The 24,012-nt window shown below is 40.5% G+C and overlaps 1 protein-coding gene across 8 annotated transcripts in view; it reads right to left on the bottom strand.

The window, feature by feature from the left end:
* CARMIL1 (capping protein regulator and myosin 1 linker 1) overlaps positions 1-24,012 on the bottom strand; it is a 189,472-nt gene that overhangs the window by 86,964 nt on the left and 78,496 nt on the right. For all 8 annotated transcript variants that reach the window (XM_061364712.1, XM_061364713.1, XM_061364714.1 and 5 more), the window contains exons 4-11: positions 20,558-20,617; positions 18,342-18,463; positions 13,760-13,857; positions 13,342-13,412; positions 13,130-13,203; positions 7,926-8,001; positions 5,283-5,371; positions 754-848 (exon numbers count right to left, since the gene is read on the bottom strand). In XM_061364712.1, coding sequence (XP_061220696.1) covers positions 754-848; positions 5,283-5,371; positions 7,926-8,001; positions 13,130-13,203; positions 13,342-13,412; positions 13,760-13,857; positions 18,342-18,463; positions 20,558-20,617 — 685 coding nt within the window. The remainder of the gene's footprint in view (positions 1-753; positions 849-5,282; positions 5,372-7,925; positions 8,002-13,129; positions 13,204-13,341; positions 13,413-13,759; positions 13,858-18,341; positions 18,464-20,557; positions 20,618-24,012) is intronic.

Below are 24,012 nucleotides of genomic sequence, written 5' to 3'. Positions count from 1 at the left end.
CAGAATACGATGTCCCTAGAATGCATTAAGTGAAGCAAACGAGAATCTCACATGGGCAGCGCTGAAGGGTCAACTCCAGACTGAAAGAATGTAACCTTGTGCCTCTTAGGTGAAAAGAGAGTAGACGAGGGGAATGATTTGATTTAAGTACGTATCATGCCTAGCGGTGCCCTATCTAAGAAGCGCTGTGCTGTTCAGCTTGATTTTATATATTGTGGCATGGGCACTTTGCTCCATGAGCACACCAGCTACACCAGTATTACTGAGCACTGTAAACTGGCAACACACTGCGCAACTCAAAGCTGAAAAAAGGAATAGTTTTAATACTGAAAATAAATATGGAATTATGGCTGAAATAAAAACACAAAACCATTAGGAAAACATAATTCAAGCAACAAGGTTGCCTCATGCTTAATCTTTCAGCTGATTACATTGCCTTTTAAAATGCACACCACTTTAGCCCTAAACAGTTACTGAGTTTTATCTTCCTTTAAAAGAAAACTCTCTGAAAATGTAATGAAGTCTAATGAAATCCATGGTTGGCTTAAGACATTTAAATATTTCTCAACAAGCTAATGGATATGTATAAACCAAAGAAGAACAGCGATTCTGTCATTTGTGAACAACAGATATTTACAATAGCATTACACACAGAACAATAACCTATTATCCAAGCAAAGCTGAATAGAGCAGCAGTAATCCTCCTACTGTATTTGTAGTAATAGGAAAAAAGAAAGGTTACAGTTACAATACCTCTATCTTCAAGTGGATTGCTAGCAAGATTGATCGTATGGAGTCCTGAGTTGGGATTATGGGCTAGGGCACTGGCTAGTTTCTGTGCAAAATCTCTGCAAGAAAAGAAAACAGAGGGAGAAAGAATCTTGTTATCTCCTCTATCAATAGCACATTCAAAGGTGTAAAAGTATCAAGGGATTACTAGCCAGAAGTGGCCTATCCTACTGCAGAGCAGTAACTGATTCTTCACAGTTCTAAACAATGCTTATCTGGCTAATTTGCTATCTTTCAAAGTGGATCCATACATTATTTATTTATTCAGTGACCTAAGAGACCGAGGGCACGCAATCAAAGCTCAATCTGCTTTTGATAGAGATCTGAAGATATGAAATAGGAATTACACAGAAAAAATGAAAACTCCTGCACATCTTTCATCTCCTCCATGGAGTGACTCACGCATGAGTGAGATACATACATCAACCACTACCTCCTTCACTTACAAGCCAACCCCCTCACTTGCAGCAGCTCTCTACCAGGTCACGCAGACAGGCTTTGCAACACATCCAGAAGGTCAACAAACCAGGAGTATTTATGACCTTGTAAAACAGCAGGAATAGCTCTCTCAAAGAACAGCAGCACACAGATGAATTGGTATTTGCTTGCTTCTTTTTACAGTGAGAAGCATCCAAGTACGTAACTGGCCAAACACAGCCCCTAGTAACAGGTCTCAGGAGACTACGGTATATCAGTTCTATACGTTCACAACAGCCAGGACAGGTAGCACAAATAGCTTTGAATTAACTTTAACTATGGTAGGCAGCTGTAGTAGCATGACCTCTATCTGTTCAAAATCCACTTGAGAGGCAAAGGAACACTGCCCTGTTTGAGAGTGTTTTGCTGCAGCTGGACTACCCCTATCCACAGCACTAAGTTCAAGGCTAGTTTGTGTTTTTTTACACAACCACACTGTCAGACTCTGGTGGAGATGTTCCTTGCATTTAGTCAGAAGGCTGTTGGCTGCTAGGAGCTCTAAGACAAATCCTGAAACCTGCTCTTGTTATCTACAAAGAAGATTTCATGTATTAGTGACTAGCTTTACTGTGATTTTTCATTAAAATGAGACTATGATTTCAATGTTCTTGCTTCACCTAAATTAGACATGGCAGAAGAAATAAAAAATATGCCTTGAGTTTTCTTCTCCCTGCCTTGAAGTGCATCATCTTACTTCCTGTAGCCTAGTAGTGGAGAGCTACTGGCTACATTGCTGGGAGAGTAATAGTTCAACACCACCCTCTTTCCTCAGGACAGATCCTGCCTACCATAAAATTAGTAGATTAGTCTGTGTGCTGAGAACTGCAGTGGAGGTAGCATTCTCTTCCAGTATCTGGAAAGAGCATAGACTGGACAGCAATAGGCTCAATAACTTTTGGTTACCTGTTGTTGCAAGATGTACTTGCGTACAGAGGTGTTCCAGGCAAGTTTAATTTCCCTTTGAAACCCCATGTCCTTAAACAAACTCCTGGGGCTAGAACAAGTTCCAGCGCTGCAAATGCATGATGGGCTGCCTTTAGGAAAAGGGTATTCTTTTCCTAAAATACAAGCAGCATGTGAATACAAACATTTGACAAAAAGAAATTCTGGGCTTGAATCTCTGCTACCTCACAGGCCTCAGGGTGTCCTGCTTTGCTACCAGCTGCTGCCACAGAAGACTGCGTATCTCCTGTAGGTTCTCCGATACATGTGCCAACACTCTGTGGATACCCTCCAGCATTTCAAATGGCACTAGATGCCTGTGCTTAGGCAACTGAACTAAGCTCCATATGTCCAGCCAAGAAAAATGAGGTTTTGAGTTTAAAAAAAAAAAAACAACAAATAAACAAAACCCTGCTCTTCATGAGGAGTTTCCACCTCTTCCTTTGTCCCTAACAGATTCTTGCCATTACAGTATCCTGCCTACACCTCCAGACTTGTTTAACAAACAGTTCCAGTTTCTGCCAACAATATAAGCAGGATGACCAGAACTTTTTGGACAACTGAGGTGGAATTCACCCTGTATGCACTGCTTGCCTAGACTAAGGACATTCAGGCTTGGAGATGAAGTTCAAAAAAGACTCAATTAAACTGTACCTATGGCAGGTAAGGATGTATCACCAGGAATAAGAACACCACAGACCCATAAATCTCAGAAAAATAAAAGGAGTTCTCAGTATCTGTCTAGATAATATCCCTGTAACACAAAAAAAAAGAGGACATGTGTGGAAGGAGCTAACACCGTTAGGTCTAAGGACATTCAGAACCCATCCAGCAGGGGAAGATGAGATACAATATCACTGTCAAAAGCTTTCTGGGTACCAGCACCAGGCACCTCCACTTTTTCTCCTCTCTGTTGGAGCTGGCCACTCCCTTTAGAACAGGCCTGCAGAGAGCAGTGCAGAAGGTCGTAGGGACATCCTGCCTGCCAGCTTTCAGAGAGTATGTAAGCACAGCAAACAGATCCATTTTCACCAGCTTCTGCAAACAGGCCTTTGCAGATTGAAGAGCCTGTCTTGCAGTTTCATAGAAATGAATACTGGTTATCTCATATTGTCCCATTCCTATAAAACACCGCAGGCATGTAACTCTCAAGCTCATCTGTTCAGGTCATCCTGAATGATTTTCCTTTCCCTGGTGAGATGGTTATCATCTACCTCAGTTAACATACTTAACCAAAACATTAGTGTTTGATACACTTATTAAAGCCATCCAACATAATCTAGATGGCACCCATTACATCTGATAAAGAAACAGCAATGGAGACAGAATTTTCAAGAACATCTAAACTGTCACAAATCTCATCAGACAGGAGGTTTCACTTGACACCATGTTCCCCTACAGCAAGTCCGCACTTCCCTAGTCCTGCATCCTTACAACTGCTACCGCACAATAGTTTTCTGCGTTATCAGCTGGGAGGATGACAAGTGTTTATGGGGCCATGGCCCAAACCAAATCACAGAAATGAGAGGCTGAAGGTAGGAGAGAATGGAACCATCTGACACTGACTCTACTGCAGGAAGAAATATGCTCTTGCATCTGCTCAGGTTATTTCTCAAAACATTACTCTGGGTAGTTCTTTCTTAACCTTGGTTTGGTGTTCTGTCACAGCTCATTAAAAATGACTGGTCTATAAACTATGCACAGGAAGATGCCGAGTAATAACAGTATTTCCTCTTAGCAAGCAGATATGATAAATGCCAAAACTGACAAATACATCCTTGACAAAAACAGGCAGACAATGCTAATCAGAGCAGATACACACCAAGGCAAAATGCCAAACACTGTGCATGTAGACAGAGACACGAAAACCAAAGTCACAGGTTGATTATCTGTCAAGTCCGGTTAAAACTGAAACCAGTTAATCCAACTCTGACAAATTAAGGTAGGCAATGTGCAAAGGTAATCAATGTATATTTTAATATTAATGATTATCACTCAATTTCATGGCACATACTGCAAGAAAAACAGGATTAAAATCAGGTATGTTTGAATGACAGCTATCAAAGGCAGTGCTCTAGTGATCAGAAAGCTTGGGTGTAATTCCAAACTTGACCTCAAGTTTCTTGTGTTATTTAGGCAATTTTCTGTTACAGGTATTTTAATGCAAAACCCCATCTTAAAAAGGAAAAGAAGACTGAAACAGTAGAAGAGGAGACAATGTAAAGCACACCAAATATTTTCCCTGCACTTGTTTTCCTTCCTCACTTGCAATTCAGTATAGCGTTCTGCTTTGCCCATCTTTCCTCTGCTTTTTTAACATAAAAAAATCCATCAGTGCTACAGTTTTTCTTGTCTATGTGATCTTGGAGGATACTCTCAACACTAAACCAGGATACAAATACTTCCAACTGGGCTAGTCTGTAACTTGAAATTTCCTTCTATTTCACGTGAAGGGAAAAAAAAAGCAAGCACCTAGTAACTACAACTTACTGTATTTAAAACACATGCAAGGTTTAAATTCTATGGCTTACTTCTATGTATCTTTCTTTTAAGGCTCCGGCAAAACATTAAGACTTACTTATATACTTTCTTGCTTCTTTAAAAAAACTTGCTCATGTAGAAGTCCTGTTACATCTGAGCAGACTGCAATCCAGGGTAAGACAAGAACAGCTCTCTTGGTAATGAAACAATTTGTTGCAAGATGCAATAATGCACTTTCTTAACGCTATTTTAAATGATAAGTGATAAAAAAGGTGTTCCTACTTCTCCTGGCAATCTTATTTGGAGAGGAACAGCGTGAGTTGATTGAGGGTTTATGCTCTTATCCAATCCATTTTGCTCCACTTAACCCAACTCTCTAGGCAGAATCTTAAAAAACATCAGTTTAAGGAGATTTCTTAGCCATAGGAATCTCTGGAAAACCTGATAAAAAGCTTTGTGACTACAGGCTTCTCAGAACAAGGCAGACATCAAGCACAAGCTTTTTTAATGCTTATTCTAGCTAACACACATCACACATCCCTTTTACTGGGAGTAAGCAGTAACTAATGCAACATTTCAAAGGAATTACTTACGTTCTAAGCCCGGCATTCTCTAATACCAGTTCTTCCAATCGATTGGACCTACTCACCACTCGCAGTATCTGCTCACAGACATCAGTGGACTGCCACAGAAGAGACAGAACAGCGTTAAAGAACACAAACATGGAACAGGTGGTTATTGAGTTATAAGCTGTACATCATAGTGGGATCCAGGACACGGCCATCATCTTACACTACATAAATAGTAAGCAAATATACCAGAAACATCCAAAAGAAAGTCAGGTAGCAACAGAGGACTTCTGCAAAAGACTCAGAGAAGCAAGAGGCAGACTGAAAGCAAGGCATTTATGAATCAGGCCACCTAAACATAGGGGCAAGACTTTTTTCATGATAGTAAAAAAAACAAGCCCTGTGATTCAGAAAAAAACACTCAATTCTTAAAGAAATCTTGTTCATATACATGCTAATTCTTCAGAAAAAAAGTGGCAACTAGTGCAAAGAATAGTAAAGCCTAACCAGGAATGATAACTAAACACAATCCCCTCCCCAAAACACTTGAAAAGCCAAAGCAGTGTAGCTGCAGGTCCTCCAAAGACTGCTATGGACTAGTGCTTAAGGGCCAGTGTATTTGAGTTTGAATTCTCCCAGCCTACAGAGGAGTAAATTCGCATGATTTTACTGTTGTTGGATTCTAGAATTTGCATGGACATTTGCAAGTACCATTAACCAAACACAATAGCAAAACTGTTTGTTAGCTGTGCTCATTCAAACAGATAAAACTTTAATGATCCAAAAGCTATACAGTGAATTCTTTAATTATCATGTTTTATTTCACTTCTGGATTTGACTATTTTTTCCCACAGCACACATTAACCAACATTTACGTGATGTCCAAAGCTGAATTTCAGTCATGATCATTAAGTGCTGAAACTATTCTGCTACCTGCCTTCAAAAACAACAATGTGAAAATTATACTAGGACATCTATGTCTCTAATGAGTTGAATTTTCTAGTTTGGTGGGGTTTTTCTTTTAATTGTTGTTGGCTGGTTGTTTTTATTTGCAGTTTTTTTTATTCTTTTAAGCTAATTGAATCTCCTAAAAAGAAAAAAACAACAAACCAAAACCAAAAAACCTGCTCTTCCACACACATAAAATCTTATTCATCTGTTTACACAGTAAAGGTGACAATTTTTTCCTAAAGACTGTCAACTTACTCATCTTCCCAATTCTATCTTTGACTTCCATAGTTTAATAATTCAGCATATTATCACAATGCTTCTGGAGCAGTGTGATTGCTAGTGGAAAGTTTCATGCATGTACTATAAAAACACTATACTATAAAAAGATGGGTACCATCTATCAAACACAATGTCAGAGCAGGATTCATGAAACACAATGCATTAAATAGCCTCTAGATATGTCTGACCTCATACTGACTCTCAGCACTGTTCCGATAGCACAGATTTACTGTCCAACAATTCATGCTTTCCTGTTGGTTTTGACTGAAAATGGAACGTGTGGAAGTTCTTTTTTTAAAGGAACTGATGCATTTTCAAGATTGACAAAGTTATTTGTTCTCCACAAAAAAGTTGCTAAGAACGCAAAAAGACTTTCACTCAAAAATACCTCACAGATAATGTGGCCAGTTCTTGTTCTAAGCAAACTACACTAGCCACTCTTCTAACTAAGCAAACCGTCTCATTTTGTTGAAGTGGAAACTGATTAACTGCATTGTACTTTTTAACATTGAGCTACAAGATTAAAAATAACCCGTTTCATTCTGTGCATAACTTTGAGTAAGATGTCCTAGCAAGAAAGTTTATTGCCTTCTTCTGCCAAGAATCACATAAGCTAGTTTCTACTGAATTTCCATGGAAAATGATAGCTTAGGAATGCAATAAGAGCACTTTCAGATCAATAATACTGCACCAATTTAAACAAGATGAGACTCAACTTCCATTATTGAGGAGAAAAGCTTCTGGATGCAAGTGTGAAAGCAACTTCACAAACCACTGAGCTTACCTATTACTATAAACTTGCAAGTTTAGAAGAGATAGCATATTTTGAAATACTTAAAATGTCAAATAATTATTGAATTTCTTGGTCTTTTCTTCAGTTATCCAACTTGTTTAGATCTTCTTTCAGAAAGAAAACCGATGTGGAAGAATGTCAATGTCACACATCACTACATACTTGTTACTACATAGTGTTAGCTTCAGACAATGGGGAGAAAAAAAAAATCATCAGGTTGCAATGAAAATTATGAGGAAAACCCTGCTTTATATGCAAAGAAAAAAAAACCAGAATCCTGACACTTTATTTCCACCCCCAAAAAGTAGCAGATGCTTTGTTGCTTTAAAGTCAGTTTCCTATTTAGTCACCCAATACTGTTTGAGGGTGCTAATGAAGTAGTTTTATGGGCTACTGTTAGCACCCAAGGAAGTTTTCAACCTTTATTCGTTTGAAGTTTTGACAAGACCTGCCTCTGGACAGTGTTTCTATAGTATGAATTAACTATCCAACCATTTATATTTTCCTGATGTGATTAAGGAGGAAAAAGAAAATTCAATAGATTACCCAGCCTAAAAAAGTTCACTTTGACAAATATAACAGCATCCTCTAAAACACAGCGCAGCTTGGTAGGAGCAAGTATACTGTTTCAATTTGTTACTTACTAATTTCAGATCCTTGGAGGACAGCTTTGTAAACCACTGATTATACTCCAGAGCAGCAACTATAGGTATTAAGTCTCTAGAAAAAGAAAAACACTTTTACACACGTTTCATATAACTGCCTTTGAAACAACCTCTTAAGTGTTCTTCCATATCTAATTCCCCATGCTTTTGCAATACAAAGTACCATCCCCATTACAGAAAGCTCAGCATTCTAAAAATTGAGTATCACCAGCACCTGCGTGTCTTTTCATACAAATTTTTTACTGTCCAACTGACATCCATTCTAGCACGAATTTTTAAATCAGGAATTTGTCTGGGCTGCCATTCCTACTCACAGCATTACTTTTTCTTCAGCCTGTGACATATTTTAGCTTCTTAATCACCTCTAATTATAATTTAGCATGACGCTAAAAAGCTTTTTGGCAGTCTGATGATTTAATATAATTCCATGACTGAATGCTTCTAAAGAACACCTCCTTGTCTCATTGCTGTAGTTAAATTCCCCCAGGAAGTGGGAGACCTGCAAAAGGATAATGCTACTTTCAGCCCTTCTTAATTGTAAAAGGGATTTCACAAATGAAATTCTAAATTATTCCCGTTTTCTTCATTCCAAGCCTCTTAATGCGATCTGCTCTCCCTCTGTTAAGTTTCTGCAATAACAGACGTTGACAAATGTCATGTCTGTACACTACCCCCAGCTGAATCATTCATCAGGCACTAGCACACCATTTAACAGCACAGCACTTGGATCATTTTGATGCAATTTAAATACATATATACACCTACACTGGGACATAACAGCTACTTAGAAAGCCCTTGTCTTTATCATGAAACAAAGAGCTGTAATATACATGAACTTATCAGACCAGCAAAACAGTGTCAATCCAAGCCTCCGTTTTTACAGGGAGAAATTTTAAAATATTGGCTTTTATAAGCCAGTCCCACACCCCCCAGCCCCCACCCAGCTTCTCATTCAGGATATAGGCAGGCAGGCACAGATCTACAGTAAACACACAGCATCCTTCTTCCATCTTCTTTTCCTTCTTCCTCTCCTTCAATTTTTCTCTACAAACCCTCCGACACTTCAGGGTGGCTGTTAAACGTGTAGGAAAGCCAGGAGACAAGGCAACATCACATGGACAAGCCTTCAGCAGGCTATATTGGGAAATGCGGTTGCTAGATTTGGAAGTGCAAGCCCATCACTAAGGTAACGGTACGAAGGTGCAGCATTTTGCAGCAAGACTGTAGCCCACCGACTGCGAAGCTCATGCAAATAGACTGTTTTCACACTCCTGCAGAGGAACTAGTGTGTGGTGCCCTTCAAGGATTAAGACTGTTTCCCATCTTGCTCACAGCACACATCAAGTGTCACGGTGAATTCATTTCCACTGACACACTAGAGTCTTAGCAGCTTCATGAAGTGTATAGATTTATTTCTGTCCACCATGTTGGTTTTGTTCCTACACACATACACTTCATTTCCATGTAAAGCAGTAACTGACTAGTGAAATGTCAGGAGGGAAAAATAACAACCACAGAAGCATTTTCCCAGCATTTTCCTTGGGCAGACAGGAACCTTGCTATGGAGAACAGAATGTCCAGACACAGAAGTTTGTCTTCCTTTGCCTTCCCCTGGCACGATCAGTAAGAAGGTAATGAATTAGCATCTTTAATGTTACTCTTGCCAGTGCCCTTGGCTTGAAAGTGGAATGAACATAAGGTATAAAGCTTTCAGGTGTAATTTTGGTTTATCCACACAGTGGTAACCAGCCAGCCACAGCTAGCTGTAAATGCTGCAGGGCAAACACTGGCCAGGTCAATGGTATCACTTTCAAACTGGTGGAGCAGAGCTTTTAATGCTGTGGACCACCAACCCCAAAAGGCAGAAGGCACCACCAACCCCAAAAGAGGCAGAAGGCACCACCAGCTGTATTTCAGCCATCAGCCGCAGTCTAGTTCCTCCTTAGGAACAGAAGGACATGGATAGGGGAACACTGGCTCCAAATGTTTACACTATCAGGGAGCTGATAAGCCAGCTAGGAGGGCTGTCCAGAGCTCAGTAACTTCTAGGCAGTAGAGTGGCTGCAGGCAGAACTTGCCTGAGGTGTTCCTTTCTCCTCTCTTGTCCCCAGGCCTGGGAGGTAAATGCTAAAAGGCAGAGGGTTCTCAGGCTCAGCTGGAAAACCATCATACTTTCAAGAAGTTAAAGAAACATCGCTGCCACAGGACAGGGATATTTTAAAAGAAATCAACGCAGCTGATTTGCAAATTCTCTTTTTTAAATAGTTTAGTCTTCTGCAGTATTCAAGGCTTGTCTGTTTAAACAATAGACAAGCACAGATACTGGCACCCTTCAGTAACACCAACTGCTAGCTTCCCCCCAGTCCCCTCCTTCCCCACATGCCTGAAGACAGAGAAACCCCTGCCCATTTCTGCAAAAGCCTTACTGTCTAGAAACTCTACTCTAGAAACGCTACCATCTGATATAGTTTAGGTTTGTTCCCATTTTGTTCAAATTTCTGAAGGTGCTTCTGACCAGTGAGTGTTCATTAGGAATCTACCTCTACTTCTCTTCCTTTGAGCTTATCTAACTTCAGTGCACTTCTTACCGAGTTTTCCTTTTCAACATTATACTCTGCTTTATTCACTTAATTAAATCCTAGATGCAGTGCTAATAATGATCTGAATTTTTTGCAACACAGTATGAAAGAACACGAACAACCATCTCCAAAAGCAGGGCCTTCTCATAACCTTCACCCACTGAGTTGCTTATATTCCTTAGTTTGCTTACTAAATTACCACCCAGAATAAAGAAAAATTTACAAAATGTAAATCTGTGCCATCTTAAACTGAGAACAGATTCTCTTCTTCTGGAATGCAGAAAACCTCTCCAAGCTTCCACAACATTCAAGCTGATCTAATTCCTTCATGTTTTTTCGGCATCTCCATCCCCTCGTATATTTAAAACGGCAAGAAAGTTAAAACACCCTAAGGAAGTCTAACCAATCACGCTTTTCTGACAATCTTTTTGAATGCCCAAGTATGCTAAAACATATGCTACACAGATGAAAATCACGCCACTGAGTTAAGTAAGCCCTGCTCACTTTGAGCCTTTTTTCCTGTTTGTTAAAAGTTATATGGTTTGCAGCACAATATAACTTCAGACAAAACCTCAGAAGTCATGTTCCCATGTGGAAAGCCATGCTAGGCACTCAGTCAGATGCTCTGGGAACTTAAATTCATCTATAATCCACGACATCTTATGCTGACCTCTAACAGAAATGCCTTACTAGGAAAACCACAAATCGTTTATTTTTGCAATGCATAGCCCCTGTATCTAGAGTACTGGTGCACCCATCCTATTTCACTTCAGAGCTACTCCACAACATGAAGTATATAGTTCCAGCAATCTCCAAAATTATGTGGACAACAATCTCTCAAAATGCAAATTATGATGGTGCATTGTTAATTTATAGCATTCTTACTTTCTAATTATATCACAAAACACTTGCATACAACCTTGAATTGACTGGGATCTCATATCCTAATTTGTATATGAATAACATAAGACTTTGAGTTCCTGAAGTATCTATTTTTCTTGAAGTTTCAATCCAAAACATTTTCCTCAGTTCAGTCCTCAACATGTAGAAGCTCTTATCACAGGACAGATTCCACAGCATGTAAACAGCTTCAAAATTGTTATGAATCCTTGGACTTAACACAATCATGACACATTTAATAAAGACTTTTTTATTAACCACACCAATATATTGCCTCAGAGATGTCAATGATGTAAAGTATACTTCAATGAAAAGCTTTTGTGAAGCAACAAGTCCATTATTCTGCTTTCCAAAAGCCAGCTCATTTGAACCAGCTGAGATATTCTAAATATTAAAACAGTTCTTCTATCTACTGTTTCATAATAAGTAGCATTTTTCACTCCCCATAAATTGTTCAATCATTTTAATTTTTATTAAAGCTGGGTATCTGTAAGCCACTTACTGAGAATGCCCCATGGTGTTCTCAGCACTTCCACTTTGCAGTATGTTTAAAGCATTCTCATGTTGTCTCATATTTGCCTGTGCTGAATAGTACTCCTTTCCTTATCTTGTCTCAGCAAGGCTTAACTAACCAGTCTTTGTCTGTATCTGTCATGCACTAGCTGCAGCCCTTGTCTTGCCTGAGTTACCACTGAATTAAGTCAACATGGGAGCTGCTTAGTAACTTTGGCATGGGATTCGGTGGAGACTGTGAAAACTCATCACAGCAGCTTAGTAAAGTATTTGCGGGGGGGGGGGGGGCGGGGGTGGTAACAGACCAGGTAACTTAAAGTTGCAAAGAATGCTGTGGCAAAGCACTCTTACTTACCTTCCTCCAAGTTCAGCCTTCCTGTTACAACATTTTAACATTGTACTTATTGGATGGATTCTTAATTCCTCCACTGGACTTTCCCAAAGAAACAAGTGCTTCCTCTGGCTTATTTACAATTTCTTAAATTTGTCACTTTCCTTCTATAATGAAGGATTTTAGTTAAGACTCCCTCCCATTTCCTCCTACTTAAATATCTTTAGATTCAACTTTCTTAGAATCCAGTTTCCTCAGCTACCTAAATTCAGTAAACTAAATACAACACTTAGCTATACCTCCACATTTCCCAGTAAAATTACCCTCAATTAGTCCCTTTCTGGAAGCAGACATTTTTGATAGCATCTATTGTAAGTGAGGAAACTACTGGCTGGGATTCAGTTGAGCAACTCAAAACTTCCACTGACTTGCTGACAAAAATAACTCTCTTTTCTGTGCACACCATGAGAAAAATATTCTGCCTAAGTAAAGACTGTTTAATTTTCTTTTTTTGCTTTGCCCACCAGATGTAGTTGCATGTTTTCTCTGCTGAATTTGAGCTCTTGCATCCGCCATCACAGGAAAAGCATCTATCTGTTAACTTCTTGGAGTGCTTCCAATAGCAAAATATATTACTCTTCTCAGGATCCTCAATGAAATGTGATCTCCTTGGGCTTTTGTGTAAAACCAGCAGCTTTGTGCTGAAAAGTAAAAATGCTACAGACGGTCACTTCACAGGTTTACAAATTCAAGTAACAGCTCTGGGACCATCCCACTTTAGCAAGGGCAGGCAAACACTACTGGGAAGGAGAACAAGGAAAGTTTGCAAAATATGACCATGATTATTGCATATTGCTTACCTGTGGTCAAGGTGGCTGAAGTCTTGCAAATTCAGCTCTCTAGTATCTTGTGTCAGATAAATTGTATCAACATCCTGTTAAAAATACATAACCAAATACATATTTACAGAACTGTTGGTTTGGGCTTTTTTCTCCAAGTTCTATGATTTACCTATTCTTTCATCATCTGTACAGTTAGCTGAAAACAGCTCCAGAACAAGACATGTACTTACCCACTGTACTTCTTCTCTGTAGGGAAACCCAAGCCAGTCACAAACGCAGGCATACATCTGGGAAAAGCCCCCTAAAAACAACCCAGGAGAGTAGTTAACATAATAGTAACAGCAGCAAACAAACAAACATCTAAAAGGAGACTTTAATATTTAAAGACCCAGTCTTTCAAAACTCACTCTTTTTTTCTCTCAGAACAGTGTCCATTGTGCTGCTGAAAGAAACTGAGACTATCCTATCTTTGCCCAGTAGGTTACAAGAAAGCTTAATATAGTGCCTTCACCTACCAATCAGAAGTCTGCTCCATACTAATTACACCTTAAAACTAATTACACCTTTACAAGCTTCTGCCAGAAATAGAATTAAACTTCCTGACTTTTCAATTCCAGCCTTTTTATATTTGAGCCTTTAAATTCATACCACAGGGTCCAAGTTCTGCCACTGTCTGACTGTCCCACAGGGCCTGGAGATTAGCCAGTCTTTCTGAAGGCTCCATAGTTACTTTCTTGAGAATCCTCCTACATACAAAGGGAGGGGGGAGAAAAAAAAAACATTCATGACTTTGAAAGTATTTTTAAACTCATAAATCTTCTTTACTTCATGTATGATTTTAAATGAGTGTATGGGAAGAATTACCAACTTAAATACAACTCAATTCTCTACCTAAAAGCCACACACATTGTGATGCAGTCCAACAGGAGTAACGTTTATTTGTCTCTTCCTTCTTTCCAGTGATTAACTCTGTGACTACTGGATCAACTAAGTACTTTTTCATGACAGGATCACTGAAGCTAAGGAGATTTATGGCCTTCATCTAACACAAGGATGCCCAAAACAGGAGAGAGACATGGTATTGTTTGTCACCCTCAAACCACTGTTGTTTATACACTGCATTTATCCAGTAAAAGCACTATCATCTGCGGATGAAGCACTCCATAGGCAGATAGGAAAAGCCTCACGCTCACAGGCCCTCGTTCTCATGGGTGACTTCAACCACCCTGACATCTGTTGGAATGACGGTACGGCCCGGCACAAGCAATCCAGGAGGTTCCTCAATTGTGTGGAAGACAACTTCCTTCTGCAAGTAATAGAGGAACCGACAAGGAGAGGTGCCATGCTTGACCTCGTGCTCACCAACAGGGAAGGGCTCGTTGGAAATGTGGCACTGCAGGGCAGCCTTGGATGCAGCGACCACGAGATGGTTGAATTTGAGATCCTCAGGACAGTGAGAAGAGCGTGCAGCAAGCTCACTGCCCTAGACTTCAAAAAAGCAGACTTTGGCCTCTTCAGGAACCTGCTTAGTAAGGTTCCATGGGATATAGCCCTAGAGGGCAGGGGGGCTCAAGACTCTTGGTTGGTCTTCAAGGATCACCTGCTACAAGCTCAGGAGTGTTGCATCCCAACTAGAAGGAAGTGCAGCAGGAGGGCCAGGAGACCTCCTTGGATGGATAAGGAGCTCCTGAGGAAAATTCAAATGAAAAAAGAGTTTTATAGAAAGTGGAAGCAAGGACAGGCAGCCTGGGAAGAGTACAGGGATATTGTCCGGGAAGCTAGAGACCAGGTTAGGAAAGCTAAGGCCCAGTTAGAATTAAACTTGGCTAGGGATATTAAGGATAACAGGAAGGGATTCTACAGGTACATAGCAAATAAAAAACAGATTAGGGAGAACGTAGGCCCCCTCAGGAAGCTCTCAGGTGAACTAGCTACACAGGATTTGGAGAAGGCTGAGGTTCTGAATGACTTCTTTGCCTCGGTCTTCTCTAGCAAAGGCTCTGACCGCACCACCCAAGTCTTGGAAGGCAGACGCAGGGACTGTGAGAATGAAGACCTTGGGCCCACTGTAGGAGAGGAATTGGTTCGAGACCATCTTAAAAATCTGAACGTGCACAAGTCCATGGGTCCTGATGAAATCCATCCGCGGGTCCTGAAGGAGCTGGCAAATGAAGTTGCTAAGCCGCTGGCCATCATATTTGAAAAATCATGGCAGTCAGGTGAAGTTCCCGACAACTGGAAAAAGGGAAATATAACCCCCATTTTCAAGAAGGGGAAAATGGATGACCCGGGGAATTACAGACCAGTCAGTCTCACCTCTGTGCCTGGCAAAATCTTAGAGCAGATTCTCCTGGAAGGCATGCTAAGGCACATGAAAAACAACAAGGTGCTTGGTGACAGCCAGCATGGCTTCACTAAGGGGAAATCCTGCCTGACCAATTTGGTGGCCTTCTATGATGGGGCTACAGAACTGATGGACAGCGGTAGAGCAGTTGATGTCATCTACCTGGACTTGTGCAAAGCATTCGACACTGTCCCACATGACATTCTTGTCTCTAAATTGGAGAGAAATCAATTTGGATGGACCACTCGGTGGATAAAGAACTGGCTGGATGGCTGCACACAAAGAGTTGTGGTCAATGGCTCAATGTCCGGCTGGAGACCAGTAATGAGTGGTGTCCCTCAGGGATCGGTGTTGGGACCGGTCTTGTTTAACATCTTCATCGCTGACATGGACAGTGGGATTGAGTGCGCCCTCAGCAAGTTTGCCGATGACACCAAGCTGTGTGGTTCGGTTGATACGCTGGAGGGAAGGAATGCCATCCAGAGGGACCTTGACACACTTGTGAGGTGGGCTGATGCCAACCTTATGAAGTTTAACCATGCCAAGAGCAAGGTCCTACACCTGGGTCGGAGCAATCCCAGGCACAGCTACAGGCTGGGCAGAGAAGAGATTCAGAGCAGCCCTGCGGAGAAGGACTTGGGGGTGTTGGTCGATGAGAAAATGAACATGAGCCGGCTTCAGTGTGCGCTTGCAGCCCAGAAAGCCAACCGTATCCTGGGCTGCATCAAAAGGAGCATGACCAGCAGGTCGAAGGAGGTGATCCTGCCCCTTTATTCTGCTCTCATGAGACCTCACCTGGAGTATTGTGTGCAGTTCTGGTGTCCTCAACATAAAAAGGACATGGAACTGTTGGAACAAGTCCAGAGGAGGGCCACGAGGATGATCAGGGGACTGGAGCACCTCCCATATGAAGATCGGCTGAGAAAGTTGGGGCTGTTCAGCCTGGAGAAGAGAAGGCTGCGTGGAGACCTCATAGCAGCCTTCCAGTATCTGAAGGGGGCCTATAGGGATGCTGGGGATGGACTCTTCATTAGGGACTGTAGTGACAGGACAAGGGGTAATGGGTTAAAACTTAGACAGGGGAAGTTTAGATTGGATATAAGGAGGAAGTTCTTTCCTGTTTGGGTGGTGAGGCACTGGAATGGGTTGCCCAGGGAGGTTGTGAATGCTTCATCCCTGGCAGTGTTCAAGGCCAGGTTGGATGAGGCCTTGGATAATATGGTTTAGAGCAAGGTGTCCCTGCCCATGGCAAGGGGGGTTGGAACTTGATGATCTTGAGGTCCTTTCCAACCCTAACTATTCTGTGATTCTATAGGGCAAATAGACAGAGAGCATGCTCAGTAGCTACTTGTGGCCTATAAGCTGCACTCTAGATACTCAGCTCTGATCTTTCATCTTGGGTAATGTTCTTCCTCCCCAAGACAGAAACAATCCCTCCTGCTTTATAAAATTGAATTATCTGTTCTTCTGTATAACAAGACTGCCTCATAAACTGCAGAATTCCATAAAACAGGTTGAGGGGAAGAATTAATAAGAGATATTAATGGGGAAAACCTCCATCCCCCTTCTTGCATGTTCTGATCTCGCATCATCTGCAAAACTCTCAGTGTCTTCATTTTGGAAAGCTGTGCCATCTGACACGAATCGCAAGAAATTTGATTTCTTTTCTGGGAAGCAAGCACTCCATAGAGCTACCCCAAAATACTCTACCCATGTTCCCAGGAAAGGTCAGAGAAAACATGCATATTGCTCAAACACATACAGTCTTGCAGCCCTCTTTGCTCTACTCTTTTTGCCTGTGTTTCTCACATCATTACTGAGGTTTATGTCAAACTTGCTCACAAATATTTACTTGTCTGCATGCTTTTTTTTGAAGGAATAGCTCTATCTCCATTAGGGCAGTTAGTAATACTGCCACAGAAGGGCACTGGAAGTCAAAACCAGAAGCTGCCAGCTCAGAGTTTATGAACTTTATTTCCTACTCCGCCTACAGGAAAGGTGAATAATAAAGACATGCACTCAAAATAAAACATTTAAATTTAGCTTGACCATTCACATCTAATGTCTGTTACAAAAGTTCACTTATAAAAATCAGCATGTCCAGGAAAACTCTGCTGCAGTTCCATTTTCTCTCATACAGATGAAAACTAGAAACTGAAGAGAGTAATAGTAGAACTGCATGATCTGGTAGACAGTGATGAAGATAAGGCCAGGACAGACAGAAGAAAGAAAATTAAACGAATAAAAACCATTGAAAACTGCTGCAAGACACAAAATTCAGAGACACCGGTACAAAAGAAAATAAGAGGCAAGAGCACTGCAAAAAGAATCAGAACAAAGAAATGATAGAAAAGGAGACATACGATCCAAGGAGCCAGGTGAACCATGGAAAGTATATAACAAAACTGCCCAGGGCTCAGTTCTGAAGAACAAGTCTCCCAATCATGTGCATCATTTCACAAACACTGAAAGTAAACAGAACTTTTTTTCTCCTCTCCCAAATCAGATTTTACTTCTGAGAAAAAAAAAACCCCAAAACAAAACCTGCACAAAACCAGAAAGAAATAAATTACAACAAAACCCCAGAACCTAAGCTATACCTGAGGCTGGAGAGGCGACAAGGTAAAATGAAAACTCAAGACACCAAATACCTGCATCCCCTCTTCAAAGCAAAGGCTCTTGTGACACATAACCTCCCAGTGCTCTGCACTGCATCCTGGTTTTGCCATACACTTGGACGGAAGCTCAGCACTTGTCTCCAGGTGTTTCTTATATCCTCAGTGCATTTCTGAGGTCAGGGTGGGGAGACCAGTGGACAAGAAGTGGTGGCTTGTCACTGATGCTGCACAATCTGTTCCCACTAGAGGTTCCCTAAAAGACACTTACACTGGTGAGAGTCCAGGGAATATCTTCCTGAGGCAGGTCCCAATGTGTGCCAGCACCTCGTTCACGTCTTCTGAGGACGCCATCTTCATGGAGATGCTGCATTTCTCAGTTTCCATAATCAACTACAAATAAGAGGGCACAGAGGCAAGAACTGGGTACCATGTAATTTGGTCCATTTAAAACAGAGAGCATTTTGAACGCCAGCTAAATGCTCTGTGCGCTGGTAGGAACCCGTTACTCTTTAAGACATGACACAACAATGCTCCAGGTAAAGTTTCCTGGAAGTTATTCTTGAATGTACAAGACCCCTGTCCTCAAACCTTGTTTTTCTTAACAGTACCCTGCTTCTCATGGGAAGTAAATTTTCAAAAGACCTTGACCTCAGCTGGCACTTGGAAAACCAAGAAGTTTTCACATAATTGTCCTCTTTTGAAACACGTCCCAGAACACCAGGAGAAGCAAGCGCAGCCTGACAGGAAACTATTGAACAAGCAGGGCCTGCTTCCTCCAGCAAAAAGTAAAAGTCTTTAATGGCTGTGATCCTCTGGAAAAGCAATAATGCTTTGATCTAAGCAGTTTAACAAAATGTTACGGTAATATACTGTCTCAGTTTGGATGAAGCAGTAACTCAGCCAACATAACTGTCCCGCTGTCTGGGGAATAGCTGCTTCAGTGAAGGGGAAAAATACAGCCTTTTGCAACTCATCTCCGTTATATATGCAGTATTCAGAATTAAATCAGATTACAGTATGACTGACACATCGGGTCTGCTGCACTACAGGAAGCAATGTAATGTTTGTCTTCTCCAATGTGACTATTTAGCACATATTTAGTCTTTTAGCTATGGAGCTGTGAACTCACAGTAAGAAGCTAACATTAGGAATAAACAAGAAATACAGATAAGGCAGTACAAGAGGACACAATATGCTACAGAAGATGGGTTTTTATTGAAACTGGTTCCCAGGATCATCATAAGGATAATCCTTGAAAAGGCTGCATTATCCCAAAAGCACACCAAGAATTTTCTCACCTTTTCCCACCAATTCAACCCCTTTCTGAACCTGTTGCTATTGCTCCTTGAAAACGAGTGGGCAAGTTACTACTGGTTTTCACTGTCACCAATATTAACACATTTCCCTGTATCACTCTTTCCATTTGTTCCCTATTCTTATAGAAGGAAGCGTTTCATGGCTTTCTGCAAAATGCCTAGCACAAGACTACATTCTTCAGGTATCATGGATATATCACACTGCAGGAAAACTACAGCAGTATGATTTGCCCTGCAAGCAATAGTCTAGGATTCAGCCTGCCTTCAGCTATAAGCTTACACATTTAAAACACAAACAAATGTAAACATGCAAAACCTTAGAAAGTATTTTAGGAAAATGGTATGTAAGTGAGGCTGCTGAAAATCCCTTGTAAGCCCTGCTACAACAGTGACTGTCTATGCCTCGAGGAACAATTAGTATTAGCTACCATGGCATTTTAGTACCTTAAAGCTACAGAAACATACATAGAATTTACTAAATGTCTTCCCATTATAATAGTAAACACCCAGACCTTTTTTTCCTTCTGTAAGGAAAGCTCCAAAAGCCAGGCTAGAAAGATGACATGCTAAATACAATAAGAGCTTTTCAGAGTTCAAATAAAGTGTTCAAATATGTTCATCTTATGAATTAAAAATGTGTTGAAGGCATTCTTCTTTTCAGCACATTCTCTTTGCATTCATTTATTTTGGCACACAACATGGTGTCAAATATATTTCGTGTTGTATACAATGGCACCATGAGTAGTTGGAAGGGAACTATTTTTGCCTGCAATGTAAGTAGTAGCTTAAGTAGCTTTTGGCTTCACTGTAAAGGTATATACCATAGAAGCCATTCAAGTTTGGGTGGTGATGACTGTGTAGCAGCTGCCATTGTTTCATCATCTCTGAGAAACACATTCACTTATGAGACAAATGAAAACTGGCACCATATTGAACTAGGAGAAAATAAGATATTTCTTATTGTCATCCCATCTGCACAACACATTCCTAAAATTGACTTTTTAAATTCTTACCATTACTGTTAAGACTTTAAAGCAGTACGAATTTAAGAATGCAAAAACATACAGTTACTCACCGGATATGGAGACCTGCACGTAACAGCATTACCTCCTTCAGTGGAACAGATTTAGCAATGAGTGAACAAGTATCTTATCTAGAATACACTCACCTGACCTGGTTTACTGGAAGTTACTCCTTGGATTTCCAAGTAGCTGAAAGTTAGTTCTAACTGTAGTTAAAAAAAGAAAATACCACATTAGTGCAAACATCATAATATTTTAAAGGGCACTTATGCTTTTCAAGAAGATTAAAAAATCCTTAAGCAAGGCTACTGCTACTTAATATCAATTTCTAGAACTGACACTAGGTATTTATTAATATTTCATCTTTCTCTAAAAGAACACATTTGGTTGTTACAAGTTCAAATGGTTATTAGAGGTTATAGGCATACAACCATTTAATGCAAGCATTAAGCACAGGAACTTCTAATAAAATTGATGACAAAATTTCACTATAAAAACCACTGTTTATACAATACCCTGCTAATGTGTATGTACCTTTGTGACTAAATAATCACTAATTACAATACTTACAGCATCACGATTACTCTTTCAATAGTTACACTAATCACAGATGTGAAAAACAGAATTACAGAATAGCTTGGGTTGGAAGGGACCTTCAAAGCCCATCTAGTCTGACCCCCTTGCAATAAGCAGGGACATCTTAAACTAGATCAGGTTGCCCAGAATCACATCCAGCCTCGCCTTGAATGTCTCCAATGGATGGTGCATCCACCACCACTATGGGCAACCTGTGCCAGTATTTTACCACCCTCACTGTAAAAAAATTTTCCCTCGCATCCAGCCTGAATCTTCTCTGGTTTAGTTTAGAACCATTACCCCTTGTCCTGTCACAACACGCCCTGCTGAAAAGTCTATCCTCAAAAAGAAGAAAAAGCTTCAGCAAAAGAAGCTGAAGGGACATGGATGCACAATTTTTAATACGCACATATAGAAATAAAAATACCATACATAAATAGATACAGACAGACAGATAGATGCTCGAGACTGCTTCAGTAGAGGAAGTAATATGTTAGCTTTGCCTGAGTGGCTTATCTGGACAACAGGCAGGGAAGAAGGGTGAACAAACTGAATCCAAATGGAAACTGAAGAAGGGAAGTCCTCTTCTCCAAGGACAAATCTAGGGCTACAGGGAGTGTGCTAAGATATGAATTCACAACTACGTAGACAACTTGATAGCTGAGATATGCAGAAAGAAACAAACCTCTTGGACTGAATCATAACTACAGGGCAAGACATTAGTATGGACGTTTCCTTTTATTTATTATTAAAACCAATGTAACTGAGCAGTCTGTATGAGCTGCACCAAGTTTCCTGCCCTTTATCTTATCCTAGGTTCACAGTCGGGGTGCTCCCAGGCTAACACCATATTATTCTATTTCTGTACATGTGGCAATCTTTACAAGATGACCCCAAATGACTCCTGGGGTGCTCAGAACCCAGGCGCAGCTCAACATTCCCCACTCACAAAGGCTGCAACGGCATATCTGAAAGTTGGGAACAAAAGTACCAGTTTCCGTCCATAACAAGCAGCTAGAAATTTTCCAGAAAGCAGCAAAATAGTAGGGAGAGCTCCTAAATGTCAAGGTCTAACTGGCAAATCTATAAGCAGTTACAGTGTTATCCACAAGATGAAGCTGGCTACCTCAAAAAATCCAATTAAAATCGTTATGATATAGAATGCACTGAAATTTTGGGGGGTGTGGTGGGGAGAGGGGAGGTTAATGAATCAGAAGAGCATTTTTAGGCACTTAGCTACATTATACACCCACAGCTGCAGAGAATGAAGATGTTATTGCTGTCTATTTGGTTTTGGTTGACTACTTTCTGAATCTTTTTCCCTTCAGTTGCCCTCATGACAGCACCAAAAGACAATAAGCACCCTTCAGGCACTTCTGTGCCATGATCACCTTCTACCAAAGACCTAATTTAGTGACCAAACTCTACCCTGTATTTCTGGAGGCCTTTGCATGCTTCATTTCCCTTATTCTGCCACAGGGGCAGCATCCACAGCAAAAAGGCAGTTTCAGACCACAGGGGTGTCACTGCAGTTACTTACGGAGCAAGTGTGCACAGGGAACAGAGGCAGGTGAGGCACAGCCATTACAAGCATCTTCCCAGTGCCCACACCAAAGTCTTGCATTTTTCCAAGGGTAAGACATTCACTCCTCTTCAGTGCCTTATTTCTAAGCTAAGACTGGCAATCTTTTGTGACAAGAGGACATGGCCCTGTGCAGTTCGTTCAGGCCAGAAAGGAAAGGAAAAAATATATAACAGCTCCTGTTGTTGGCTACTGAAGTAAGCTAGATGACACGTACAGAAGCAGAAGGCTCTTCTTCTCCATTGCTAGTCAGATTAAACAAACACAAGACTATCTAACATTTGCTTACCCAAATCACAATGAAATTTTAAGGGAAGAGTTTCTGTGATTGAAACCCTTCCTATTTTGCAAATTATTTACCTACCAGATTGAAAGATCTGCTTTTGTTAATGTACTGTGCATGTGCAAACATATATATACATACACACAATCAGAATTCTCTTCTATGCCTAACAAAAGCATACATAGATCCAAACTCAAGAATTCAATCTGCAAAAATCTTCTTGACTAGAATTAACAAATACCAGGAAACATGGCAACATTTCTACAGTTCACCTTTGCTTTGTTTTCCTATTTAAAAACATGGATTTATGGTCCTTGCATTGCAGAAAAACTACAGTACACATTTTAAACATCATCTGCCTCTAACTATGAAATTATTTTTACAAGGTTATAAAAAGCATAATGGCATTTAATACCTAAAAAATATACAATATTTTTTTTAATCCTCTTTAAAGGCTACAAGTGCCTCTCTTCTAGCAACCCTTCAGTAACCAAGATAGCTAACTTCACAGTTTCAAACCTTTTTTCAATCAAAACTTCACGAAAGCTGGCACTAGAAATATGTTCAGAAACCTGAAATACACTCCTACAAATATTTCACACGCTTGTCTGTTGGCTTGGTGACATCCAGCATACACTACTGTTGCAACTATGTTTAAAATAGGCTCTAGGAAGAATTAGCAAGCTTTAAGTACTGTACTTCCTTTCCTAGCAACCCATCTAAATCAGTGGAAATGATGATTGGACCCAAGTGTAAAGTTAGGAAGTGGCCATTTTAATATCCTTGCTTCAGGGAAAATCATGTGAGTTGACATTATACTTAATCAACTTTATACCTTTTAACTTTGATCCTGGTTTAGTAGATGCATCTCAATAGCACTGTTTAAAGAAAAGTGAAGCTTGGAATTAGATGTAGCATTAACAGCCACTCAGAACTGGCCGTCTCTCAGCATACTCAATTTTGTGAGAAGTCCTTGGGGGAATGAAGTGTCTTTGCTGCATGTTCTGAGCCGTCTTGCTAGTACCTACTGCCTGCATTGAAAGTTCTTGGGCTCAGAAAGCTTCTGAGCAGCCTCTGAAAACCCTACAGATGTTACAAAATTCAGTAAGTTTCACTAGCCGTGCTAGGAAATAAATGAATTTTCAAACATTCTATAATTG

The sequence above is a fragment of the Neopsephotus bourkii genome, unplaced genomic scaffold (genome assembly GCF_033783945.1).
Source record: "Neopsephotus bourkii isolate Nb327-2 ecotype Australia unplaced genomic scaffold, CSIRO-AGI_Nbou_v1 NB_1248, whole genome shotgun sequence".
Taxonomy (NCBI): domain Eukaryota; kingdom Metazoa; phylum Chordata; class Aves; order Psittaciformes; family Psittacidae; genus Neopsephotus; species Neopsephotus bourkii.
Note: the sequence above shows the minus strand (reverse complement) of the source record. Positions and strands in the feature narration are given on the sequence as shown.